Source organism: Macaca fascicularis, chromosome 6 (assembly GCF_037993035.2).
Source record: "Macaca fascicularis isolate 582-1 chromosome 6, T2T-MFA8v1.1".
In the NCBI taxonomy this organism is placed as follows: domain Eukaryota; kingdom Metazoa; phylum Chordata; class Mammalia; order Primates; family Cercopithecidae; genus Macaca; species Macaca fascicularis.
Window position 1 is genome coordinate 163,530,557 of NC_088380.1, and position 27,920 is coordinate 163,558,476.

General features: G+C 38.8%; 1 protein-coding gene across 3 annotated transcripts in view; it reads left to right on the forward strand.

Moving 5' to 3' along the window:
• SGCD (sarcoglycan delta) overlaps positions 1 to 24,979 on the forward strand; it is a 625,408-nt gene extending 600,429 nt beyond the window's left edge. For all 3 annotated transcript variants that reach the window (XM_065547000.2, XM_005558374.5, XM_015452192.4), the window contains 2 exons: positions 22,731 to 22,854; positions 24,660 to 24,979. In XM_065547000.2, coding sequence (XP_065403072.1) covers positions 22,731 to 22,854; positions 24,660 to 24,833 — 298 coding nt within the window. In that variant the 3' untranslated portion in view covers positions 24,834 to 24,979. The remainder of the gene's footprint in view (positions 1 to 22,730; positions 22,855 to 24,659) is intronic.
• Positions 24,980 to 27,920: the final 2,941 nt, after the last annotated feature.

Sequence of the window (27,920 nt, forward strand, 5' to 3'; positions counted from 1 at the left end):
GGGCTTCCTTGTCTTGTGTTGGTTTTCAAGGGGAAATACTTGCAGCTTTTGCCCATTCAGTATGATACTGGCTATGGGTCTAATACTTAGTTTATGGTGTTTTAAACATGAATGGATGTTAAATTTTATCAAAAGCCTTTTCTGCATCTATTGAGATAATCATGCTGTTTTTGTCTTTAGTTCTGTTTATCTGATGAATCACATTTGATTTGCATATGTTGAGCCAAACTTGCATCCCGGGATTAAGCCTACTTAATTGTGGTAGATAAGCTTTTTGATGTGCTGCTGGATTCATTTTGCCAGTATTTTATTGAGGACTTTTGCATCAATGTTCATCAAAGATACTGGCCTGAAGGTTCTGTTTTTTTCTATCTTTGCCAGGTTTTGGTATCAGGATGATGCCTCATAGAATGAGTTAGGGCAGAGTCCCACCTCCTCAATTTTTTGTCATAGTTTCAGTAGGAATGGTAGCTCTTCTTCATACATTTGGTAGAATTCAGCTGTGAATCTGTCTGGTCCTGGGCTCATTTTGTTTGGTAGGCTATTTATTACTGCCTCAATTTCAGAACTCATTATTGGTCTATTCAGGGATTCAGTTTCTTCCTGTTCTGTCTAGGGAAGGTGTATGTGTCCGTGAATTTATTCTAGATTTTCTAGTTTATGAGCACAGGTGTTCATAATATTCTCTGATGGTTGTTTGTATTTCTGTAGGGTCAGTGGTAACATCCCCCTTGTCATTTCTGACTGTGTTTATTTGAATCTTCTCTTTTCTTCTTTGTCTGCCTAGCAATCTATCTATTTTATTAATTTTTTTCATAAAACCAGCTCCTGGATTCATTTTTTTGAAGGGTTTTTCATGTCTCTCTCTCTTTCAGTTCAGCTCTGATCTTGGTTATTTCTTGTTTTCTGCTAGCTTTGAGATTTGTTTGCTCTTGGTTCTCTACTTCTGTTTGATGTTAGGCTGTTAACTAGAGAGCTTTGTAACTTGTCCATGTGGGCATTTAGTGCTATCAATTTCCCTCTTAAGACTGCCTTAGCTGTGTCCCTGAAATTCTGATACATTGTTCTTAATAATTTCAAAGAACTTCTTGATTTTTGCCTTAATTTCATTATTTACCCAAGAGTCATTCAGGAGTATGTTGTTCGATTTCCATGTAGTCATACGGTTTTGAGTGATTGTGGTTTGGTTTGAGAGACTGTTATTATTTCAGTCATTTTGCATCTGCTGAGGAGTGTTTTACTTCTGCTCGTGTGATCAATTTTAGAGTAACTGCCATGTGGTGACAAGAAGAATGTATATTCTGTTGTTTTGGGATGGAGAGATCTGCATATAAGTCTCAGGTCCAAGTCATTTAGAGCTGAGTTCATGTCCTGAATATCTGTCTCAATGATCTAATATTTTCAGTGGGGTATTAAAGTCTACCACTAATATAGGAATCTGGGTCTCTTTGAAAGTTTCTAAGAGCCTGCTTTATGAATCTGGGTGCATATTTATTTAGGATAGTTAGCCCTTCTTGTTGAGTTGAACCTTTTACCATTATTTAATGCCCTTCTTTGTATTTTTAATCTTTATTGGCTTAAAATCTGTTTTGGCAGAAACTAAGATTACAACCCTTGCTTTTTAATGTTTTCCATTTCCTTGGTAGATTTTCCTCTTTATTTTGAGCCTATGTGTGTCACTGCATGTGAGATGGGTCACTTGGAGACAGCATACAGATGGGTCTTGGTTCTGTATTCATACATGTGTATTTGATCCTGCCATCATGATGTTAGCCGGTTATTTTGGAGATTTGTTTATGTGGTTGCATTATAGTGTCATCAGTGTGTTTTTGTAGTGGCTGGTAATGATCTTTTAGTGCTCTTGTAAGGCAGGTTGGTGGTAAATTCTTTCAGCATTTGTTTGTCTGAAAATGATCTTATTTCTCCTTCTCTTATGAAGAATTCTGGGTTGGAATTTATTTTAAAGAATATTGATTACTGGCCCCCAATCTCTTCTGGCTCATAGGGTTTCTGCTGAAAGGTCTTCTGTTAGTCTGATGCATTTCCCTTTGTAGGTGACCTGTCCTTTCCCCACAGCTGCCTTTAACACTTTTTCTTTCATTTCCACCTTGTAGAATCTAATGATTATGTGTCTTAGGGATGATCTTCTCATGGAGTATCTTACTGGGGTTCTCTACATTTCCTGAATTTGAATGCTGGCCTCTCTACCTAGGTTGGGGAAGTTCTCATGGATGATACCCTGAAACATGTATTCTAAATTGGTTCCATTCTCCTCATCTTTTTCAGGTACACCAATCAGTCATAGATTTGGTCTCTTTACATAATCCCATATTTCTCAGAGGTTTTCATCATTCTTCAGAAAGGCAGTTTTTTCAGGCTCTGAAATTCTTTCTTTCTTCTGCTTGGTCTTTTCTGCTGTTAATACTTGTTATTGCATTATAAAATTCTTGTAGTCTGTTTTTCAGCTCTATCACGTTGGTTGCATGCTTCTCTATACTGGCTATTTCATCTGTCAGTTCCTGCAGTGTTTTACCATGATTTTTATATTCCTTGCATTGGGTTACAATGTACTCTTTTAGCTCAGTCATTTTTGTTCCAATCCATATTCTGAATTCTACTTCTATCATTTCTAACCCTTGCTGGAGAGGTAATGTGGTCATTTGAGGGGAAAAGGGCACTTTAACTTTTTGAGTTTTCAGTGGTTTTGCACTGATTCTTTCTCATCTTAGTAGGCTTATCTACCTTCAGTCTCTGAGGTTGCTGACCTCTGGATGCCTTTTTTTAAAAAACAAAAAAAACAGTCTGGCCACTTTTCTGAAGTCCTCCTGCAGTTTTCTGGGTATCCACTCCAGTTCCTAATCACCTCAGATTTTCCAGTACCTGGAGGTATCACCAATGAAGGCTGTGAAACAGCAAAGATGGCAGCTTCCCTCTTTCTCTGGGAGTTCCAGACTTGAAAAATCAGTACTCTAATGAAAGTTGAGAAGATGGAAATGTACATCATTTCTTTGATATTCAGATCAATTATTTAGTTTCTATCTCATTTTAGAAAGAATCACAGTGTAAAAAATGTAATGGTTTGGGGATGGAGGGTATGGGGAGGACCGTAAAGAGAATCCCTCTGGAAACTGCTACTATGATGTTTGTAGTTTCATATGTAGTCACCTTGGAAACCTCAATTTCTGAGGAACACCATTTGCTACAAAATCCCAGCTTCTATTCACAGTTCAGAAGCCATGTTAGGCTACTAAGGCACAGTATTTATGATCAATTTTGACCTCTGGCAAAAGTAATTGACAAATTCTACATAGAATCTGTCAAGCTTTTCCTCTGTCATAATTCTTAAAGTTTTAGTAAATTTAACAGTCAAAAACATAGCATGGAAGAAGAATGGACTATTTTTGGTCACTTACCTTTGAACAATTTGGATTAAAATTACTGTCCGCATTCAAATTCTTTGCAGTCTGTTATGTGGCCATTATGTAAAACAGGGTGCCTCTTGTGGATCAGGAACACCAGAGAGGGGATTAGGAACAAAAGGAATCATCAGTTCTAACCAGTTTGGGGGGGGGGGGAATGACTACACTACCACCAATCACTTACTGCCATATCCTGAGGCTTCACCTACAATTCCACATTTCATCTTTATAACAGTACTACAAAGAAGACACCAGTATCTCTGCTGAACATGAGAAACAGCTCAGCCTCAAAAAGCCTTCTCCAAGGTGAAACATTCAGCAGATGAGGTGCTTCAGCTCAAAATCCTGAGCCTGAAGCTCAAGCTTTAAAGAACTCTCCCACATTCCCTTCCAAGAAATTTGGAATAAAAGATTGTAAGGTGGCATGAAATTGCTAATAAGTTAGAAGAATAAGGTAATTTAAGATATATTAACAGGGGGAAATTGTGGCCCTTAGGGAAAATCTAAAAGGGTAACATAACAAAATATGGCCCTAGCATCATATTTTTTTCCTCAGTTTAGTGAAAGATAACACTAATGAGACTGCCAATTCTAATGCAACTAGACTGCAATAATACTCTTAAGTTGTTCAGAATCATACCTAAAGAAGAGACATCTAATTGAGTCTTGAAGGATGAGAAGGAAATTGATATATCAAGAGTGAGAGCAGAAGGTGGGCCTCCCACTTCCTGCAGGGTAAGATGACCAAGAAGATAACTTTAGTCTACTTGCTAGAGGATCTGTCAACTATTCTCTTCAGCCTGGATAAAGAAAACTTGAAAATAACCAGAATGCTTGTCTTTATAAACTGTGTGTATTTGCCTATGAAAGCTGCAGATGACATATGTTATTGGAAGATATTTCTACCCAATATAAAAGCTACTTTTAAACAATCAGAACCATGGAATATTATTAAAACATACTAGTGAGGAGTCAGAGACCTGGGTTTCATCTACAAGTCTCTAAGCACATGGTCTTGGCCACAATGTTTAACCGCTCTGAACCTCCCTTGCCTCTTGCCACAAATGGAGCTGGTACAGAATACCAGCTAGAATACCTAACTCAAAAAGCACACCCATGGTATATAATATGGATTCATTTATGCTGTATGAATCTAAATCTGTCAGTGATACTTGCCATGGACTTTAATTGGAAAACCCTAGGCCTCTGTGATTCCTTTGAATCCAACTCTGAAAAAGCTTAACTCGAAAATAGAAGATGGGTCACAAGTGTTGCAGGAAAATGTCATAATTTTATTGTCAAAATTATTAACATCCAGGCAGAAGACTAATTGGACCATGGAGCTGAACATGATGGTAGCCAATATCATGTTCTTAAAGTTGCCTGGCATTAAAATCTCACTCACCATTACTTCAAATGTCCCATTACACTGTTCAAAATGGCTGTCGGTTCATTAGTGTTGATCAAACAGCACAGCTAAAATATGGGAACAATTTTTCAAGTGGTTTTCTGGAAGTAGAAATTAAACTGAGCTCTTGAAGATTCAGTGAGTGCTAATGAACTTCAGGTCAATGAAGAAACTGTTTGAAAAATGTATACACTTTAAAGACTGCCGTAAATAATGTCACCTTCTTAGAGATACACAACTTTTGAATTAAAGAATCCTACTCATTTGCTCAAGTTTTATATAGACAGCAGCATTAGAGTGGCAACACAGATGTATAATGGACCCACACGGTGGGCACTGTAGATCTTTATTTTATCAAGTATGTTAGCTTAGCTATTGGGGTTGTAACTTGGGTTACCTGTCCTCAGAAGCAACATCCTAAGCATGCTGTTCTCATCAGTGGAATGCAGGATTCCCTATTAACGTTTGAAGATCTGCTAAGTCAGTCTACGTCAATGGTTCTCAACCACCTCCTTAAAGAAAAAATTCAAATCAATAAATGCCCTGGCATTCTGATTTTGTGTGGGTTGTGACCCAAGTTGCAAAAGCTCCCCTTGTGATTCTGACCACATTGAAATCTCCCACCCAATCTGAGAACTCCCCAAGTGCAGCTGCTTTGATTGGCCAAAAATACACCAACTTTACACCTTCCCACCAGTTTTTTCGAAGTTATTTCCCTTTCAGTCATAACTTTCTCTGATTATTATTTTTCTCAAACTTATAACACACAGAGTAATCCTAGGTGTTGGTGTGAAACTGCTGTTTCCTAGGAAAGACCAGAGCTAACCTCTTCTATTTCAGCTACCACATATATTATTTGGCTTTTATGAGGTTCTGAAGGTCGCTCCCCAAAGTAACAAAAGCCATTGTCTCCATTCTCTGAGGATGGAAACAGAATATGATCTAAAAGCTTGTCTAGGTTTGGAAGTGATTAATGTAGATTCTTATGATGAAGGAAATGAAAACGAGAAATCTGGGTAAGTAATCACTGTTTCAACAAAAACAATTTCAACAAAAAATGAGCCTGAGACAGAGAACAAACTGATAATGCCAACAGCAAATAAATTATTCTCTGAGTTTTCAAAACAGACTTTGTGATAACATTTAAAGTTTTGTAGGATTTTTTTGATTCATGAGACTTCCAAGTACAGCCAAGAAGGAAAGGGACCCAGTTTCCCCATGTTTCACAGGTCCATTAAGTGGAATTTGAGCTGAGCAGAGGTTTCAACTGAACGCAGAAATGTGCCATGAAAGGAAGGTTTGATAGAGAAAAATCTCAGAGCTTGATAAACCTGGGAGAGATGACCAATTTTCTCCTTGTCGTATTCCCTGGGCCAAAAACTACACGTCTTCAAACACAAGCTATGAAACCCTCTCAGAGGGTAACAGAGGCTGGGCACTTTGGAACTCTGGTCAGAGCTTTGCCTCATGTCTAGCTATAGAAATGAGAGCATTTCAGAGGAAGTGTTTACCCTGGGAGGATGCAATGTACACGGTGAATTGGCTAGACAATCAGTTCCTCAACTGCACCTTCCTAGTCTCACCAGCCAAAAAGAGACAGTGGATGCTCCATGGAATTCAATTATGTTTTCAAGTTTTTTTTTCTTTTTCTTTGAGACGGAGTCTCGCTCTGTTATCCAGGCTGGAGTGCGGTGGCTCAGTCTCAGCTCACTGCAAGCTACGCCTCCCAGGTTCACACCATTCTCCTGCCTCAGCCTCCCGGTTAGCTGGGACTACAGGCGCCCGCCACCACACCCGGCTAATTTTTTGTATTTTTAGTAGAGATGGGGTTTCACCGTCTTAGCCAGGATGGTCTTGAATTCCTGACCTCGTGATCTGCCTACCTCGACCTCCCAAAGTGCTGGGATTACAGACGTGAGCCACCATGTCCGGCCTCAGGTTTCTTTTTCTTGGGGTTTTATACACAACGTACCATTAACTCAGTGATACGAAAATACTCCACCAACCATGATCACATACACCTCCCACTTTACTATCTGTAGCCCTACATGTCCACATTTCTGCTTGATGACTCACATATCTCAAATTGACATGTTTCAAACTGGACTCACAATTTTCTGTCCTTATATTCTATAAGCATTCTGCTTATTCTCTTCCCTCTCTCAGTGGCTGACCTCCACCATCTACTGGTAATAAAATCTACAGCACTAGAAATCAGCCTTGATCCAGTACACCACCAAATCCAAATCACCATCTTCTCCCACGTGGATAATAACAGACTCCTAGCTACTTTCCTTGCAGTCCTCTTGCTACCTCTTGTGCACTCTCCACTGTGTTAGAGAAACAGAAAAAACTAGACATACATAGATTTACTATAAGAAATTGACTCACACAATTACAGAAGCTGCAAAGTACCATGATCTGCTGTCTGCAAGCTGGAGTGTTGATGGTGTTGTTCCAGTTCACATCAGAAGGACTGAGAACCAAGGAGTAGATGGTATTTATATAAATTCCAATCTGAAGGCAGAATACTGATGTCTTAAGTAGGCAGACAGGCAACGTTCTCTCTCAGTTTTTTGTTCTATACAGGTTACCAATAGATTAGATGAAACCCACCCGCATTAAGGAGGAACCTGCTTTACTCTTCAGATTCAAATGTTAATCTCATCCAGAAATACCCTCACAGACACACCTAGAATAATGTTCGACCAAATGTATGGGTACCTTTGGTTTAGTCAAGTTGAAAAATAAAATTAACCATCACAGGAATCTTTTTTGCTCCTTATATCACCATTTAAAATCCTTATTCTGCAAAGCCATACCTCACTTGCTTCCTACTTTTTTTTTTTTTTTTTTTTGAGATGAAGTTTTTGGTCTGGTGCCCAGACTGGAGTGCAGTGGCACAATCTCGGCTCACTGCAACCTCTGCCTCCTGGGTTCAATCTATTCTGCTGCCTCAGCCTCCCCAGTAGCTGGAATTACAGGCACCCACCACCACACCTGGCTAGTTTTTGTATTTTCAGTAGAGACAGGGTTTCACCATGTTGGCCAGGCTGATTTCAAACTCTTGACCTCAGGTGATCCACCTGCCTCGGCCTCCCAAAGTGCTGGAATTACAGGCATGAGCCACCGCACCCAGCCCTGCCTCTTATTAATACCACATTATGTACTTTGTTTAAATTTCTTTTAACCCACAAAATTACTTTCTTTCTACAAGTCTTTATGCTGCATGCTGGTCCCTCTGCATTTCTGTGTCCCCTTAAGCCCAGTAGAATCAATGTTTATTAAATAAATCAACTAGCTCTACACTGGGAAAGAAGAGTGGATTCAAAATAATGTTTTGTAATGGCCAAGCTTGCCTTTCATAAAAGCAAATCTCGAAATGGTTTTGCTCTAGAGGACAGAATATCACTGCTTTCTGAGAGAAATAGTCTTCAAATGGGACTACCCAATCCATTTCTTAAATCTTTAGAGCAGAAGCCTAGAATATTATGCATAGATTTTTCTTTCAACAGCTCTCTACAAACCTAGCAGCTTCATTGATAAAATTTAAATACCTATTTGAGATAAGAAGGAACTTGAGTTTCAAAGTGACCCTTATTTGACTTAAAAGTAGAACTTATATAATTAGAGAAGATTATGTTCCTTCTTCCTATTTTCTGGTGCTTATTTTATTTAAGCCAATTTCTATAATGCAAGTTGAAATTGGTTCCCCCGAGTACCATGTGTTCAAGCCAAAGCAGGCAGTTAAAACAGGGATACCTGAGCCAGAAATAGTAGTGCACACCTGTAATCCCAGCTATTCTGGGGGCTAAGGCAGGATTGCTTGAGCCCAGGAGTTCAAAACCAGGGCAACATAGTGAGACCCCTGTCTCTAAAAATAAAACAGGGATAACAAAGTGGGGTGGATTTATAATGTATCAACCTAGCTGAGCTGGAACTACATTTCCCAAAATCCTTTCCTGAGTTAGCATGGCTGCATGACGTTTGGAAAGTGAGAATGCAGCATCTGCCATACTCCTTTTGGGCTGGTAAATCAGTGCAGAGCCACAGGCACTGTTGGAGATCACCTGCTCGATTACCTTGCTAGTGTGGGGCAGCAGCCCGAGACTTTAGTCTTTTGGCTCCCACCATTTCTCTTCTAGCTTTTCCAGCTCCTGGGCTAGGTAAATGCTGAGTTTCAGGAAGAAAGACAGAAGTGGTGGGAGATTGTCGTGGGTTCCAGTTCATCATCATTCTTCCCTACTTCACACCCATCTTTTTTTCCTGACTCCCACCCCACTGACTTCAAGCTCCAGCATCAGACACAAAGACAACCCTACCTAAATTGTTTAACCAGGTCTCCCAAATGTGTAAGGACAAATTCCTATAATACACGGAATTATATATCTCATTCATAGATGTTATCTTTCTCTAATGGAGCCATGATCAACAAACCTCCATGGAGCTTTCTAGCCAACTGACGACTCTTCAGCTGGATGTGATTCTTAGAAAGTGGCCACATCCATAATTTAAAAAGAAGTTGCCAACTTTTAAAGTTGACTTGATTTTACCATACCATGTCAAATTCCATAATCTTTGGAAAAATCAGAAACCTAGACATCTAGGGCAACACAGATGGTAGTTTTAAGTTCCCTAACCAGTCCACCCTCTGAAAACAATTAAGATTATTCAACATTCAAGCCCTAAAGGAGCATGAGAACACAGAGACATCAACTGATCGTTGAAGCCCCTTTAATTTTATAGATTTTGCTAACCTAGATGAAATTTAGCTTCAGTTTTCATGGGCTTCTGGGTTACGGGAACAAAGCAAATCTTGGGGTTCACTGAAGTGGGGGAGTCTTAGAGATTTCACAGATGAAACTGGGGCCCCCACGTACCAAAGCCTCAGTGTAAGGATGAAATAGACTCTAATCTGCCTAGTCTTCCCTACCTGGCCCTTCCACTCAGAGGACTACAAGGGAAATTGCCTGTCTTAAACCTCTGCACTGAACGAAAGGGAAAAAAATAAATTTCTCTACCACTTGATAACTTCAAACTGGCCTTCACTCTGGCCTGTAGCCTAGCTGAATTCTTATTACTTGGATGGGCCTGAAACCTCAAGCAGAGAAATTAGTTTACAGTGGGTCCAAGTTCATGGTGGTACCAGTGTGTGATGGAAACAAATGCAAATCCTCTCTAGAGAAAACCATCTTAAATTCAGGCTTCAAATAATTCCTGCAGATAAAAATCCAAGCAATATGAACTCACAGTCAAGAAGTACAAAATACACTCCCAAACAAGGCACCGTGAGCAAGACAGCAGGCAGGAAAACAAGGTAGCCAATGTAGACCCACAGAGACTTCAGTTATGAGAATTAGCAGAGGAAAAAACAAGGTAAGTATGTTTACTATGCATAAAGAAACACATGAATAAGAGTAAAAAATAAAGGCATATAAAAATAACTGATTAGAAAAGAAATGAAACGGAATTGCTAGAAATGAAAATATAATCTCAAAAAGCAAAACTCCAATGAATATGAGAGATAGAGAAAAATAAATCAATATGAACATATATCTGAAGAATTACCTCAAAATCAGAGAGACAGAAGAATAGGAATGCTAGAGTAAGAACATCTAATCCAAATTGCAGAATGAATGAGGAGAGAGAGACTAGGGCAAGAACAGTTTTCAAAGACATATAAGGTGAGTATTGTCCTAAAGTGATGAGAGACACAGAACCACAAGTTTAAAGAGTAAAAAAAAAAAAAATTAAAATACTGCAAATAAAGTGAAATTTACATGTAAACTTATCAGAATGACACTATAAACCACCAGAGATAAAAAAGGAGTAGGAGAGGAAAAAAAAAAAAACAAGTAGAAGTTCTGGGATTGAGGTTAGACTGACAGCTGATTTCTTCATGACAACAGTGAGAAGCAGAATATGAAGGAACAGCATCTTTAATACCTGAGAGAAAATGATTGTCAGTGCAGTGTTGTAGATATAGCCAAAGTCCCTCTCACACAGGAGGGCAAATTAAAGATCTATTCCAGAAAAACAAAACTGGGGGCTTACCCCAGAAGACATCTACTAAAGGAAAATGTCAAGGATTCTTTTGATATTGGAAAGCCTAAGGTAACAGAAGGAATACGTAAAGAGTTAAATATATAGACATAAATAATGTTGCTTGTATAAACAATAGTCTTGCAGGATTAAAGAATACAGAACTAAGAGAATTAAGACAGCCAGGTAGTGTCCTGAGGCCAGATAAATAGATCAGGGTGTTTAGAAATAGATCAACATATATATGCTTAATTGATTTTCAACAAAAACGTCAGTGCTGTTCAATAGGGAAAGGATTATCTTTTCAGCGAATGGAGCTGGAACAACTGGATAAACCTATTAGAAAAAATGAACACTATTCTTAAAAATTAATTCAAGATGGATCGTAAATTTAAGCATAAATGCTAAAACTATAAAGATTCTAGAAGAAAACATGGGAAGAGTATCTTTGTGACCTTGGGGTAGTCAATGGTTTATTAGAGAAGGCACAAAGTAGTAAAAATTACAAATATTAATACATTGAAATTTATCAAAATTAAAATCAAAATTTAAAGCCACTCATTAAGAGACACTGCTTTAAAAATGAAGGAAAAAAACTCATGGGTTGGGAGAAAATACTTGAAATATATATGAAAAAGAATTTTTACCCAGGATATATAACAAATCAATAACAAAAATACAAATACCCTAATTGTAAAAAGGTTGAGGGAGAGATTTAAATAGACCCCTTCCAAATAAACGTAATGAACACCCAATAATCACATGAAAAGGTGTCTAACAACATTAGTCATCAGCAAAGTGAAAATCATAATAAAGTACTATTATGTAGCCACCAAAATTTCTATAATTAAAAAGGCACTCAACATCAATGGCGATAGGAATGTAAAACTGCAAAACTATCTTGGAAAATAGTTTGACAATTTCTAATTGTGTTATTAATCTATTGCTGTGTAACACATTACCCCTAAACTTAGCAGTTTAAAACCACAGACATTTATTCTTTCATTTTCTGTAGGTCAGGAATCTAGGTGCAGCTTAGCTGATGCCTCTGATTCAAGATTTTTATGAGGTTGCAGTTAAGCTATTGGACAGGGCAGTGATCTTATCAAATGCTGGACTAGAGGAGGGTCCACTTCCAAACGCGCTCCAGTGGTCATTGGCAGGATTAAGTTCTCTGTAGACTGTTGGACTGAACACCTTAGTTTTTCTTGGGTTCATGGCCTCCTCTCCCTCAGTTTCTCGGGCCTCTCCACAGGGCAGCTATCAACATAGTAGCCGGCTTCCCTCAGATTGAAAGAGTGAGAACAAGAGCCTAAGATGGAAGCCACAGTCTTTTTACATCTTAAGCTCATAAGTGATATCCCATTAATTTTGCCATATTCTATTTGTGTAGAAGCAAGTCATTACATCCAGTCCATGTTGAGGGGTGAGAATAACATAAGGGCATGAATGCCAGGAGACAAGAGTTCCTGGGGACCATCTTAGATGCTGCGTCACCACACACATTAAAGACAAGCCTATCTTGTGACCTAGGCATTCCACTCAAAGCTGCCTATTCAAGAGAAATGAAAACTTTTCCTCAAAAAGACCTGTGTAAGAATGTTCATAGTACTTTCTACAAAATAGCCACAAACTGGAAACAACCAGATATCAATTAACAGTAAAGTAGGTAAACAAATCATGGTCTATTCATGCAATCAACCGCTACTAAGCAATAAAAAGAATGAACAACTGATGAACAGAGCCACACGGAAGAATCTCTAGTTTCAAAAGTCATAAAAGAGTAAAAACTATTGTTCTCATTATATGAAGTTCAAAAACAAGCAAGATTTATCTGTGGTGCTAGAAATCAGAAGAATCGTGCCACTGGAGGGTGGTGGGTGCGAATGCAGAGAAGCATGAGGTGACTTCCTAGGGTAGTGGTAATGGATGCGATGGTGATTACCTGAAACTAGACATTTATCAAAATTCATCAAAGTATATTATTAAGATTTGTGCACTTCACTAAGTTTTACCTCAATAAAAAGTCATCTGAAATTTTTAAAAATTCAGTTATATGAAAGACATCTAAAACAGAATAGTTGATATTTAAAATGACAGAAAAATGTGTCCAAGTCAAATAACAGAAGCATAGTGGAACAACTACACAATAGACAAATAAATTTTAAGACAAAGCACTACAAGAAATAAAGAGTATCACTGTATATTAAGATAAAGAAGATAGAACAATTCTAAGCTGGTATGTATCTAATAACATGGCTCTTTTAGTAAATGATAAAACAGATAAAAATATATATGGATATTCAAAAAATTTGAGTGGAACAACTAAATTACTTGAGTTAATAAGACATGTAATATGGCACCAACGACTGAAGAACACATTCTCTTCAGATAAGCATGCAAGGTTTATAAAAATTGATACATACTGAGCCAAAAAGGTGGTCTTTTTTTTTTTTTTTTTTTTGAGATGGAGTCTTGCTCTGTTGCCCAGCCTGAAGTGCAGTGGTGTGATTTCAGCTCACTGCAACCTCCACCTCCGGGGTAGCTGGGATTACAGGCATGCGCCACCATGCTCAGCTAATTTTTGTATTCTTAGTAGAGATGGGGTTTCACTATGTTGGCCAGGCTGGTCTCGAAATGCTGACCTCAGGTGATCTGCCCACCTCAGCCTCCCAAAGTGCTAGGAGTGCTAAGCGCCCGGGCTCTGTTTTTAAAGAATTCATGTTATACAGAAAATGTTCTCTATTACAAGATTGTCAGTTCAAAAACTGACAGTCTATACTAGAAATACTAGAAATCTATACTAATAAATCTTACATCTTTCTAAAACTAAAGAACACCCTTCTATAAACCTCATGGGCCAAAAGAGAAGTCATATTAAAATTAGAAAACATTTACACCTATATTATAAATATTCCTTTGGGATGCCATCAAAGAAAAATTCATAACCTTAAATGCATATATTAAAATTTGGAAAGGCAAAAATTAACAAAACAGCACATTTTAGAACTTAAAACTGGAGAATTATCTGGGACAAAACAGATAAATTTATGAACTAGAAATAAACATAAAAATAGATCAGATTGACAGACCCAAAAGTTAGCTCTTTGAAAGGACTAATAAAATAAACCTCTGAAAGTACTGTTCAAGGGAAAAAGACATGAATAAAAACATGTGGGACCAAAAAAAAAAAGACAGCTACAAATGCAAGGGGCATTTTATTTTTTATTTTTAAAAATCTTTATCAGTGTAAAAGAGAATAGCATTTTAAAATAAGGATATTATTTTTAAAAAACTTTGTCAATAAACTTTAAAACTTTATATGAAATGGAAAAAAAAAAAAAAGCTAACTTATAAAAACCAACTGGAGAAGAAACACCAAACCTCTATGAGGCTATAATTATTCTTTTTAGTGGAAAAACATATATTTTTCATGCCAGAGGGTTTATCAATGTGTTTAAGCATACAAGGCACAAATAATTCTAATCTTTCATAAATAACTCTGGATTATAGAAAAGTGATAGAACCTGACATTGGTATTACAAGAAAGAAAAATTATAGAACACATTCTTATGAATACAGATGCAAATTACCAAAAATAATGAAATATTTTCAGAAATATATAGATAAGATAATACATAATGACAAAGTTGGGCTCAAGCCAAAAACACAGGAATGGATGGTTGTTGGAAAATTAATATAATTCACCACGTTAATATATTAAGGAGAAATATATTATCTTAATAGATATTCCATTATATATTATAAAATAGCACTCGATTAAATAGTATTTGATAAAATTCACATTAATTAATGATAGAAACTCTTGGCAAAATGAGAATAGAAGAGAACTATCTTGTTAAAAGGCATTAGGGGAGAAAAATCCTAGAACAAAAAACATACTTAATGGTAAATTGTTGAAAATTTCCTTTTTAAAGTGAGGAAGAAGCAAGGTTTTCATTTCTTCTAATCAACACTGTATTGTATGGTTCTAGAAAGTATAGTATAAAAAGAAAAAGAATTAGTATAAGAAATGATAGCCACACGCAGTGGCTCCTGCCTGTAATCTCAGCATTTTAGGAGGCCGAAACAGATCACTTGAGTTCGAGATCACAGGAGTTCGAGATCAGCCTGGCCAACATGGTGAAAACCCTGTCTCTACTAAAAATACAAAAATTAGCCAGGTGTGGTGGTGGACACCTGTAGTCCCAGCTACTCGGGAGGCTGAGGCTGCAGTGAGCCAAGATTGTGCCACTGCACTTCAGCCTGGGCAATAAGAGCGAAACTCTGTCTCAAAAAAAAAAAAAAAAAAAAAAAAGATATAAAACTTTCACAAATTAACATAATTTATAGTTGCAATGAAAACCTAAAATAATCTACAGACAGATTATGAAAAACAGCTTATCTAGGTGTTGACTTTTAAGATCAACATACCAAAAAAGTCAATTAGATATCTATATTTCAGGAAAATAGGATATCTATATTCCAGGGAACAGGAGAATGAGAAATACTGTTTAAAAAAATACTCTTTTCTTTTTTTTATTATTATTATTTTTGAAGACGGAGTCTTGCTCTGTTGCCCAGGCTGGAGTACGGTGGCGCTATCTCGGCTCACTGCAAGCTCCGCCTCCTGGGTTCACGCCATTCTCCTGCCTCAGCCTCCCGAGTAGCTGGGACTACAGGCACCTGCCACCACGCCCGACTAATTTTTTGTATTTTTTGCAGAGACGGGGTTTCACCGTGTTAGGCAGGATGGTCTGGATCTCCTGACCTCGTGATTCGCCCGCCTCGGCCTCCCAAAGTGCTGGGATTATAGGTGTGAGCCACGGCGCCTGGCCAAAAAAATACCATTTTCAATAGCTACAAAAGGTTAAACTATTGAAATACATCAAAGAAAACATAAGTAATTAGAGATAGCTACAGTGTTCACAAATTGAATTTGAATCCCATCCAAATTCCAACAAAATTTCCTTATGAAACTTAAGTTCATTCCAAAATGTATGTGGAAGACCCAAGAATTGCTAAGACATTCTTGAATAAGAATAAGGTAAGAGGACTTGCCTTATGAAGTATAAAGAATTTTAAAACTCAAGTAAGCTCCAAATTTTTTTTTTTTTTTTTTTTTTTTGAGACGGAGTCTTGCTCTGTTGCCCAGGCTGGAGTGCTGTGGTGCAATCTCGGCTCACTGCAAGCTCTGGTTCCCAGGTTCACACCATTCTCCTGCCTCAGCCTCCCAAGAAATTGAGACTACAGGCACCTACCACCATGCCTGGCTAATTTTTTGTATTTTTTTTTTTAGTAGAGACAGGGTTTCACCATGTTAGCCAGGATGGTCTCGATCTCCTGACCTCGTGATCCACCTGCTTCAGCCTCTCAAAGTTCTGGGATTACAGGTGTGAGCCACCGTGCCCGGCCTACAATTTTTAATTAAACAATATTTTGCAGGGATAAAGAGAAGAGACTAGAAACCCCCAAAACAGAGCCACAAACGTATAGGAATATTATTTATGATGGAGCTAAATATTGGCTTTTTCAACATCTGTTAAGATAATCTCCATCTCTTTCGACCCCAACCTCAGAATATAAACAAAATTAAATACCTGATGAATTAGAGACATAATGAAAAAAGAAAACATAAAAGCTTTGAAAACAATATAGAAGAGCTTCATGACCTCAGTGTAGGGAAGGAATGCTCAAGTAAGACACAGAAAGCACAATCCCTATTCCAAAAATCATAAATTTGTCTGCATTAAAATGTAAAACCTCTGTTCATCCACAAATGCTAAATATAAAAGACAAACCACAAACGGAAAGAAATTGTCAACACATAGAACTGCTAAATATTTTTCAGATTATATAAAAGTATTCCACAAACCACACAAAAATCAAAATAGACAAAAATAGAAATAAAATGGATGAAAATATTTCACTGAAGAAAATCCCAAATGGCTTACAAATGACAAGATGCTTAACTCCATTAATAATTAGGTAAATACAGTTTTAAAAGACAATGGCATCCCATTTCACACTCATTTCATACTTAGCAGTATCAAATGTCAGCAAGAAAGTGGAACAACTGGAACATTATACACTACTAGTGGGAAAGTCAATTGGAGCAACCACTTTGCAGAGCTATTTGTCATTATCTAATAAAGCTGTAGATATGCAGATCCTTAGGAGTAGCAAGTCCACTCTCCCACATGAGTCTGAAAGAGACTTTTGCATTCAGGCATGAGGAGCTACACACAAGAATGTTCATGGTTGCACCATTTGTAAAAACAAAAACCCAGAACCAACCCAGTGTCCGACAGTAGAATGGACAAATAAATCATGGTATATAGTAACACTAGGGAAATTGAATAAATTACAGCTATGTGCTGAAATGTAGAATAACCTCAAACATCATATTGAGGGAGGAAAAGGAAAGTCATTATAGAATTATAAAGTGGAATTGTTCTGTGTGTGAAGTATGCAATAGTAGTATATTGTTTAAGGATGCAAATTTAGTCATTAAGAAAAGCAGGAAAACAGCAAACAAAATTCCTAATAGTTGTTACTCCCAGGGAGTGAAGGAAATAGAAGGGATAAGGAAGAGGGGCTCAGGTTGCTACAAAATTTGTTTTTTCTTTAAAAAGATGGTAATTATACAAAACCATTGTCATTCTTTATAACTATGTCAAGAAACATTGTCATTCTCTCTCCCCCATCCCCCAAGATGGGGTCTTGATCTGTCTCCCAGGCTAGAGTGCGGTGGCGCAACCTCAGCTCACTGCAACATCTCCCTCCCAGGTTCAAGCAATACTCCTGCCTCAGCTTCCCGAGTAGCTGAGATTACAGGCACCTGCCACCATACCCGGCTAATTTTTTTGCATTTAGTAGAGATGGGATTTCAACCATGTTGGTCAGGCTGGTCTTGAACTTCTGACCTCAGGTGATCCACCCGTCTTGGCCTCTCAAAGTGCTGGGATTCCAGGTGTGAACTACCGCGCTGGTCAGCATTGTCATTCTTTATACCATATTTATAATTTTATATTACTTTGTTTCTATTCCTACAATGTAAGAATTCAGATCAAAATTCAAAACAGTTTCAATTTGGAAACACTAAAATCAGAAGCCCTGGCAACCACTGGCCACGTTAGATAGAACAGCAGCTGTTCCTGTAGACAGCATCTCCATCACCTCATTCACATTTAGGCCAGTGCCACATACCACATGTTACTGTTCTGGTAATGTCATTTTATTTACAGCTTTCTTATGGGTTACTCACTGACATCACCTATTTAAGTCTTGGTGGGGGCACCTGAGTTTATGACCCTTGGACTAGAGCAGTGCTTCTCAAAGTGTGCTCCCCCAAACAAGCAGCATCAGCATCACCTGGGAACTTGTTTCAAATGTGGATGTGTGGGCACCCCTCTAGACTTACTGAATCAGTAACCCTGGGGGTGGACCCAGCACTGTTTTCATAAGCCCACCAGGTGACTCTGATGCTTACATTTGAGAACCATTCTTCTTGAAGATATGGCACAGCCTGGCCCAGCCTAGCTGCAGCTCCCACCCTTCCTGGCCACTCCTCCTTTCTGCATCTCTTCAGTGAGGCTCTTCTTTCTCCTCTGAGAGGGTTGCAGTTTCTCCTAATGGAAGTCGTGTTCATTTGCAAGAGCCAGCAGGACCCTTAACTGCCACCCCCATCAGGAGGAAACCTTCTTCCATTTTTCCTTACTACGTGCCATCTAAACAATTTTGTTGTGATCATTAATCTACGGGCAGAGGGTGATGGTCATCACTTCAGGAGTGACGCTCTCTGCAGTTTCCACAGGGCTTTTGTAGGAGCATATTAGTCCATTTTCTTACTGCTATAAAGAACCAGCTGAGTCTGGGTAATTTATAAAGGAAAGATGTTTCATTAACTCACAGTTCCCCATGGCTGGGGAGGCCTCAGGAAACTTACAATCATGGTGGAAGCTTAAGGGGAAGCAAGGAACCTTCTTCACAAGGTGGCAGGAAGGAGAAGTGCCAAGCAAAGGGTGAAAACCCCTTGTAAAACCATCAGATCTCATGAGAACTCACTATCATGAGAACAGCATGGGGGTAACCACCCCCATGATTCAATTACCTCCCACCAAGTCCCTCCCATGACACGTGGGGATTATAGGAACTACAATTCAAGATGAGATTTGGGTGGGGACACAGCCAAACCATATCAAGGAGCTTTATCTCAGTGGAAAGATTAGCATGTGAACAACTTCTGTTAAGTCTGCCTGAACATCAGAGGACATTAAGCTGGGTTGTAAAACAGAAAGCCGGTTACCTTTTTTGTCTCTGCTTCCAGGAAATCATCATTTCTATTTTGTTGCCTTTCACAATAGGACACTTTCAGAGCAGTGCCCTTTCTCACCACCCTGGTTCTTTCACAGCTGAGATGTGAGGAAAGGCAGGAGTCATTTCTGAGTCTACCTCTCCGGCCGGGGTCCCTCCTACTAATCTCAGAGACCTAGGCAGTGGGCAAGAATAAAGCGAATTCTAATGCCCATCTGAAATGCCAGTCCTGCATCTGATAAAACTCTGTAAGCTCCACACTTTTTTCTATTTCAAGCTTTCTTTTTCACCATTCTGTTTGTACTGAATCATTCACTTTGAACTCTCTGTACCAAGTTTGAACACATTCCAAATATCCTAAATTTGATGTTGCTGAAGTAGACTGTTCAAGTTATAAGAAATACTGTATAACCATGAAGTATGCATCACTCAGCCATATATACTACTATTACCTCACTATTGTTTACGTACATTGGTTTTAGAAATGTAAGCATTAATTTCTTGAAGAAAGGATTACAGAAAATGGGGTAAAGATACGATAGATGGAAAGAAATAGTTTTTCTGGAACTAATATAGTATAAACAAATATTAGCTCTGGAGTCCACTAAATTGAATTCAAATCGTTTTTACTAGGAGTATAACCATGAGCAAGTCACTGTACCTTAGATTCCTTGTTTGTATAATCGGGACTATACAAACACCAGATTGATAGGTTTTGGTGAGGATTAAATGAGGTAACACATGTAAAGCCCTCAGCAGTGTCACCACCTAATAACTAACCCCTCAATAACACATAGCTGACATTGAAGGCAAGAAATAAGACCAGAAAAACAGATCAGAACAAATCCTAAATGGAGTTCACATCTCTTCTAAGGAAACTGTAGAACATATTCTACAAGTTTTGATAAGTAACATTTTCAAAACTTACTTCAGGAAGATATATTTTTGTGTGAAGTTCACTGGGTAAAAGGAAAAACTAGAGACAAAACTTGAGAGACAGTTACAATAGTCCAGGTTACAGGTGACCCTTTCATAACCCCTCCCATTGATTCTGATGCTCACATTTGAGAATGATTCTAAGAAATTTTAGGAAGAAAAGAGGAGGGAAAGGGAGAAAGATTTGCCCATGGTCATTTAGTGGCCACTCCATGGCTTGATTCTTAGAACAGAGAAGTTCTGAGTTAAAAGCCATGTTAACTGAGGGAAAGAAGGAAGAAAGAGAAAAGATGATAGGAGGACTGTCACCTGGGCAAGGGGGATGATGGCAGTGCCACTGATAAGGGGCGAGCAGGCAGTATAGTAAGAGCGCAAACTCATCCTACAAGGAGAAAGGTATCGACATTAGTGCAAACAGGAGTTAGAAAACTTAGGATATACTGTGTACATCAACCAGACTGTATAGGAGAGAAAAAATAGAGAGTGGCCAAAAACCATCTTCATATCTCAAAAGTGAGAGGGAGTCAAGAGCACAGGGGCAGCTCTAGTTAGTTGGATTAGGGTTCTAGACCAGGCCATACTGCACAGACGTCACTTTCGGTTGTCCTACTAATGAGTCCCTTTCTCTGTTGCACTGACATTATCAAACCAAATGCAAACGAGATGAACCACAATAATGGGCAGAACTGCACCTGGTTCAGCACAACCTGGTGAAGGCCTTAAGAGGAGGGGAGGTGGAGAGTGGAGGATTTTTGCCACACCCAAAGGGGTAAGACCACAGAAGAAAAAGTTATCTACAGAGACACTTAGGCCAATCCTTTCATAAGTACTCCAGGACTACTGCTTCTCTTGATGACTTCAGTTGACTCATTGTAGGGGGGACAATTCAAGGGAGAAGGCTGCTGCCTGGAAGCAATCCTCAAGAACCTAGACCTGAAAAATGTGGATGAGCTCTCTCTTGGCGTTTGTGCGGTGTGGCTGGGGGTTGCCCCGTAGTGGATCTTACTGGTCAGCTTGCTCTGTTTGCCACTTACTGAGGCCCAAGAGACTTCACCCTATTCAGAGGCAGTGGCAAAAACAGAACGAAGTCAGCAGTGGGCAAGGAGAATGATGTTCCTTTTTAACATGTTTAAGGTGTCTGGAAGTTAGAAGTACTGAAATTAAATTCAGGAAACTGGTCTGGATCAGAGTGTTTTGAGAACCATTGCTGAGGTCTCTGTTCCTAAGTTAGGATACTTCCTTTGTAACAGAGAGGAGGATCTTCATACATTCCTATCTAGTAATAGTATCAAAATCAATTGGGTATGATGGTTCATGCTTGTAATCCCAGCACTTTGAGAGGCCAAAGAGGGAAGATCACTTGAGCCCAGGAATTTAAGACCAGCCTGGGAAAACATAGCAAGACCCTATCTCTACAAAAAATTTAAAAATTAGCTGCACATGATGTCACATGCCCTGCTACTCAGGAGGCTGAGGCCAGAGGATAACTTAAGCACAGGAATTTGAAACGGTAGTGAGCTATAATTGCGCCACTGCACTCCAGCCTGAGCAACAGGTTGAGACCCTGTTTCTAAGAAAAATAAAAATAAAATCTAGAATATTTAGGGGATGGTTGGGTTTGAGTTAATGTTTTTCTCATTATATGAATTAGGCAAAAAGCTTCCTGAGGAGTATTATCCTGTTTTGCCATCATAATTAGCATAGAATGTGGCTGATTCTCCTCTCGATTTATTTTTTATCTTGCATACCATAAAATTCACTCATCTGGAAGTTTTCACAAATACATAGAGACCTGTAACCACCACTGCAATCAAGTTCCATGACACAAAACATGTTTTTCTGATGCTGTCCCTTTGCAGTCAGACTACCTCTGCTCCCCAGCCCCTGCCAGGCACTGACCCTTTCTGCAATGCCGAAATGACAGCTGCATTGAAGGTTAAGGCCTGAGGCTTTCTTCTGATTGGTTGGTATTGTAACAATAGCAACAGCAGTAATAGTAATATATAATACACATTTGAATTTCTATTGTGTCAGGCACTATTTGAAGCACTTTATAAATGAGGAAACTGAGGCTTTAAGAGATTTTAGAAAAGAAAGAGGAGGTAAAGCCTCCTCTTTAGAAAAGAAAGAGGGGTAAAAAAGCCACCCCATGGCTTCACTCCAAGCATGTCAGACTCCTACACCCATTTTCTTTATATGATTCTGCCTCCATGGAAGATACAGAAGCAGGACAAAGTAGAAAGGATACCTACCAATTCCGGGAAGCTCGGTTTAGACCCGGGATTGCCTTACTATTTTTTTTTTTTTTTTTTTTTGGTAAACTTATATAAGAGTTTGATTAATTATACCAGTAAAACAACAATTGGATATAAGATAAAATGAAGCCAGGATCCTAGAACACCTTCCTTACAGCTTTTGTAAAATGCAATGAACATAAAACCTTTACTTATTATGTTCCCTGTCATAAACTTGACCAGGTTTGTAAAGCAAAACTTTAACAAATTCTCTGATCAAATACTAGAATGCTCTGTTAATGTCCTTGAGTATGAACTTCCTTTTGTATTAAAAAGAAAAAGGGATCTTTATTGTTGATCTTTGGTGTTTTTCAGGTTGGAGTCCCCAACCCGGTCTCTAGTGATGGAGGCCCCAAAAGGAGTAGAAATCAATGCAGAAGCTGGCAATATGGAAGCCACCTGCAGGACAGAGCTGAGACTGGAATCCAAAGATGGAGAGGTGAGGGGTGAGAAAGGCAGAAGTTCACAGAGCTACAGCTCCAGTAGGCCAACCCTTCCCCTAACTGGTTGACCTTGGAGTTGGATCCTATGGCATATCAAGAAAAGGAGCCAAGCAGGTTTTATTTCTCAACAATTAATTGAGCAGCATGATTATAAGCCAAACCCACAATCCATCAAAGTGATGATTATTTGTAAAATGCAGAGATAACGGCATGTATTCCAAGTACAGAATTATATGACCATGAAAATGAATGCTATTTTCAAATTCCCTCTTGTCACCTTAAAATAAGATTTTGTTAGCCAACATAATTAAGCTGTATATATTATACACATCTGGCTCAAGATGAACTTAATTTACTTGTTGTTACTTGGTGTCACACATTTTCTGTTTTCATTGAAAATAGGGAGGCAGATTGAACAGCTGTCCCAACCAGAACAAGCCAAAACTTAATAGGGTAAGACTAGGCAGCAAGGGAATGAAACACTGCAGATATTCATTCTCTTATGCCAACACAACCCCAGCTGGGTGAACAGAAATGCTCCTTGTGTTTTTCCAAGCAAGACAAGCCACTTACTACCCACCCCCAAAGTATGATTTGTCTGTAAACTTTTTTAAATGCCTTCAGGCGGGCACGGTGGCTCACGCCTGTAATCCCAGCACTTTGGGAGGCCAAGGCTGGTGGATCACGAGGTCAAGAGATCGAGACCATCCTGGCTAACACGGTGAAACCCCGTCTCTACTTAAAAAATACAAAAAAATTAGCCAGGCATGGTGGCAGGTGCCTGTAGTCCCAGCTACTCGGGAGGCTGAGGCAGGAGAATGGCGTGAACCCGGGAGGCGGAGCTTGCAGTGAGCTGAGATCACGCCACTGCATTCCAGCCTGGGCGACAGAGCAAGACTCAGTCTCAAAAAAAATAGAATAAACATTTAAAAATAAAAATAAAAATGCCTTCAAAGTGTTTGTAAGTGGACTTTGCTATTTAATCATAGAGTAAAAATTCTGTTTAAGAAAAATGCTATTCCACCTGACTATTCAATGAGAGAGGTTATCAGTCTCTACCTGCTTCTGTATATCCACTCCATGGATATGAAAGTCCCCCTTTGGATTGGTATGGCATTTGCTGTTTTGTTTTAGAAGAGAGAGAGCATTCAATTATCACAATTGCCTCTTCAAGCAGCCACAAACTGCAAACCACACACATATAAAAATAGTGGCTACTTCACATATGCAGTTTATAGCTATCAGAATTTGAACTCTGGAGGAATCAGTTATAATCATAAATCTAATGGCACCTTCCACCACTGCTTATTTTTATAGGCATGTTTTCCTCAGAGTATATTCTATAGACCATCAGCCCCATAAATTGTTAGAAAAAGAAAAAGAAAAAGCAGAAAGGCTCACTAGCATTTAAAAGTTGGAAAATGTTACATACTCTATTCTCTTCTTGAGCACTCACCTTGCACACAGTCATAGTAGGATCTGAGAAGTCCCATAGTAAAGAAAATTGTTAAATGTCACATTTTCACAGTTATGTGACTCTAGGACTCTATTCACATTCTGTATGACTTTTTTTTGCAAAATGCTAACATAGATCAATGCAGTATTATCTTGCTGGAATCTAAGCTTCTGTGAACGTAGAAACTTTCCGTCTTGTTAGTATCCAAATCTCCAGTACCAAAAATAATCAACACAGTAGGTGCTCATTAGATTTCAGTTGAATTGAACATCTGTTGTTTCTGAATGTCAAGAGAAGAGATGACGGTCTCTGACCGATGCTTTCCTTCCTATTCTCTCTCTTTAGATTAAGTTAGATGCTGCGAAAATTAGACTACCTAGACTGCCTCACGGATCCTACACGCCTACAGGAGCGAGGCAGAAGGTCTTCGAGATCTGCGTCTGCGCCAATGGGAGATTATTCCTGTCTCAGGCAGGAGCTGGGTCCACTTGTCAGATAAACACAAGTGTCTGCCTCTGAAAGACTATCCATAGTGGACATTGTCGGCAGCATAAAGGCCTTTTTTGGCTTTAGACACTGGCTGCCAGCTATTTTTACTAGAACACAGAAAGCCTATCAAAGACCTTTTGTGTGTGTGTACGCGTGTGTGCGTGCTTGAGTGTGTTTGTGTGTGTGGGTGGATATAAATATATATAAATATAAATAAATAAATATATATATCCTCTGTATAAAATGAGGTTTCAGTACAAAAGGAACCATGGGTGACCCTGTGATATCCACTGTCATTTTCCATCCCATCCCCACCACCTGTGTGACAAAAATCTAAACACACATCTGTCCCAGCATTCCCCAGACTATTCAGAATCACACAGCGTATTGGACACTGACAGAAACTTCATCTAGATGTTCAAGTAGCAGATCTTCTCCTTTAGTGTCATTACGAGGGAGTGATGGCGGGAATCTCAAAGTTGCACTCAAGCTCTGAGACCTTTATATATCAAAAATAGGCATTTGATTTCCTGCTTTAGCTTTAGTAAGGCTGGCTAACTTCCCCCTCTTCAAGCTAGGGACCGGCAATGCTGTAGAAGTCAGCCATAGGAACTCAAAATGGCTGGCCTACCTTGGCTACCAAACCTATTGGGGTTTTTGTAGTTGAATGAATGAGGATGAATTTCAGCAAAATTTTGAACTGCTCACCCAACTTCTGCTATCTTGCTCCCTCCAAACTCACAGATTCTCCCACAGTCAAATTAGGAGCTGTAAATCAGCACAAAATAAGATAACAGCTGCTCCTCAGTCAGCTGGAAGCTACTCAATGGCCTGACGGGCAATGAACAAATGGGTGATATGTCTCTGTTTAAAGGAAAAATGGCTTAAAAGCTGTTCTGTTCTCCCTTCTGACTTTAACCAAAAGATTTCAACCCACAACGGTCAGGTCAATCAAAATCCCTAAGAGCAGAACTCCTACCCCAAAAGCAGCCTGGAAGTCTAATTAAGAGTAGCATAAGGAACCTAATTATGTTTACTATGTTTCTTGGGATTGGTGGGTAATGTCAAAACATGCCCTTTATTTTTAAAGGCATGCACAAACTCTGACTTTGATCTTCTTATATATTTTTTCAGTGCTGGTATATTCATATTCCTAAATACACTATTATGTTTTCTCTAAGAAGCACTACATGCCACCAGAATTGCTCACTGAAAGATAATACAAACTGAGTGTCTTTATTAGAATCACTGTGTCCCCTGGGGCCCAGCAGTACCTGCTTCCGTGTATGTGGAAGCAGCACCCTCATTCCCGCCATCAGCTACCTCTCATCACCCCACCTTCATCATCATGCTCCAGGGTCACCCTGGCCAGCTCTTGTGCTGGGACAGGGGATTACACCATCTCTGTTCAAAGAGGGGGAAATGTGCCTATGCCTTAAGTCAATGCACTCAGCAAGGAGAAGCACATCTTATTTATCTTGTTACCTATCATTTATTTTGGGTAATTGGAGGGGAATGATTTAGTTATGACTGGACATCTTAAAAGCCAATCGACAAGCCAAATGGCTGGCAGATGTGGACTTCAAAGAGCGCAGAATGAACTCATCCCTGGCTTAGACAGTCCTGGATGCCATTTGGAAAGCAGTGGCCCCGCAAGCCTAAATGAAGTAGTATTTGTAGGCCTGGGTGGCATTTGGATTTTTCTTTTCCCTCAACAAGGTTTTACTTTTTCTTACTTTACAAGCAAGGGAAGTTTTGTGATAGGAGAGAAATAAAAGATTTGATATTTTTTGAGATGACACTCAAGCATCAGGCTGAGATTTGCACACATGAGATGTAAAAGCAAGCTGTGTGTTGCTTAGTCACTTAGAAGTAGATGGTGGGGGACAGCAGCGTGGGTCCCAGCCTGGCCAGTGATGCTGCTGGTGTCCAGACCCCAAACTCACTCCAAGCAGTCTTGTTCAATATCTCATGCAGAAGAGTTGGGCTGGTCACTCTTAGGGGTGAGACCCAGTGATAGGTTGGTTTGTAGCACTAAAGTCTAAAAAGGAAAACCATAAAAGACATCAGATTACTTTGGATCAGTATAATTAATATTCCATAGGGCCATGCTGCCAGAATCTGTATGTATCAATACAGGGTTTTTCCAAGCCGGGAAACGCCCTCCTTGGCTACGAGGAGCACCTATCCCATATCATTCAGATGAACAATAATAGCTACAAAGTTGTTTGTGGCTAGATAGGTTAAGACAGGTGATTTTTTTTAAAGTGGACTGTCTTTGCATTTTGCTTTCTCAAGTTCATTATCTTTAGATGACAAAAAAGCAAAAAGTTCCCAGAACCTTTTTCCTTAGATTTTGTTCTAATTACCACGTGAAAGAATGAGCTTAGCATCAAAAGTTTTATGCCAATAAAAGAGACTGGTGTGATCCCACATGCAAAATTTAATCCTAAGGGTAGTGAGATCACAAATAGAATAAAAATAAGAGCAATCAACAATATAAATCAAGTACCTGTTGGGAACAGATATAAAATTCTATTTTTCATTTATGCTAAGTGACCACAATATACAAAGTAATAAGCAGGAAATTTGATATGGGTTAAATTATGCATTTTGTTCAGATTTCAGAAATTGGTAGTAAAATACATAAGTTTCTCAATGTACATCTTTTTATCCCAACACCCTCAAACTAGAATATTTGTCCATGGTCATGAGAAAAAATTTTACCTGAATTTTTGGGCGGGTTGGGGGGGAAGCTTTTACATTAAAATCTACTAATGCCTACTTTTTAAAAAATGAGATTCTTTCTAATCTTTATATATGATATTTTCTAGACAATCGTACCTTTGGGTATATTAAACAGCTGGTATCATAACAAAGAGTCCAAATGAATCTTCAATATACTAGAAGTTCTAGTATGTTAATATTGTTCAGAAGATTTTTACAAATTAAAACCTGATTTCCAAATATGTTCAACATTTCCTTCTATTTGATATCTGTTCAAGAAGTCATAGAAGTCTTGGGAAACTATTCAAGTATCACAGAGGTTTTCAAAAGCCCTTATAGTGACATCTACCTAGGTAAAAGCCTGACATGTGGCTTTATAATTGTTATGTT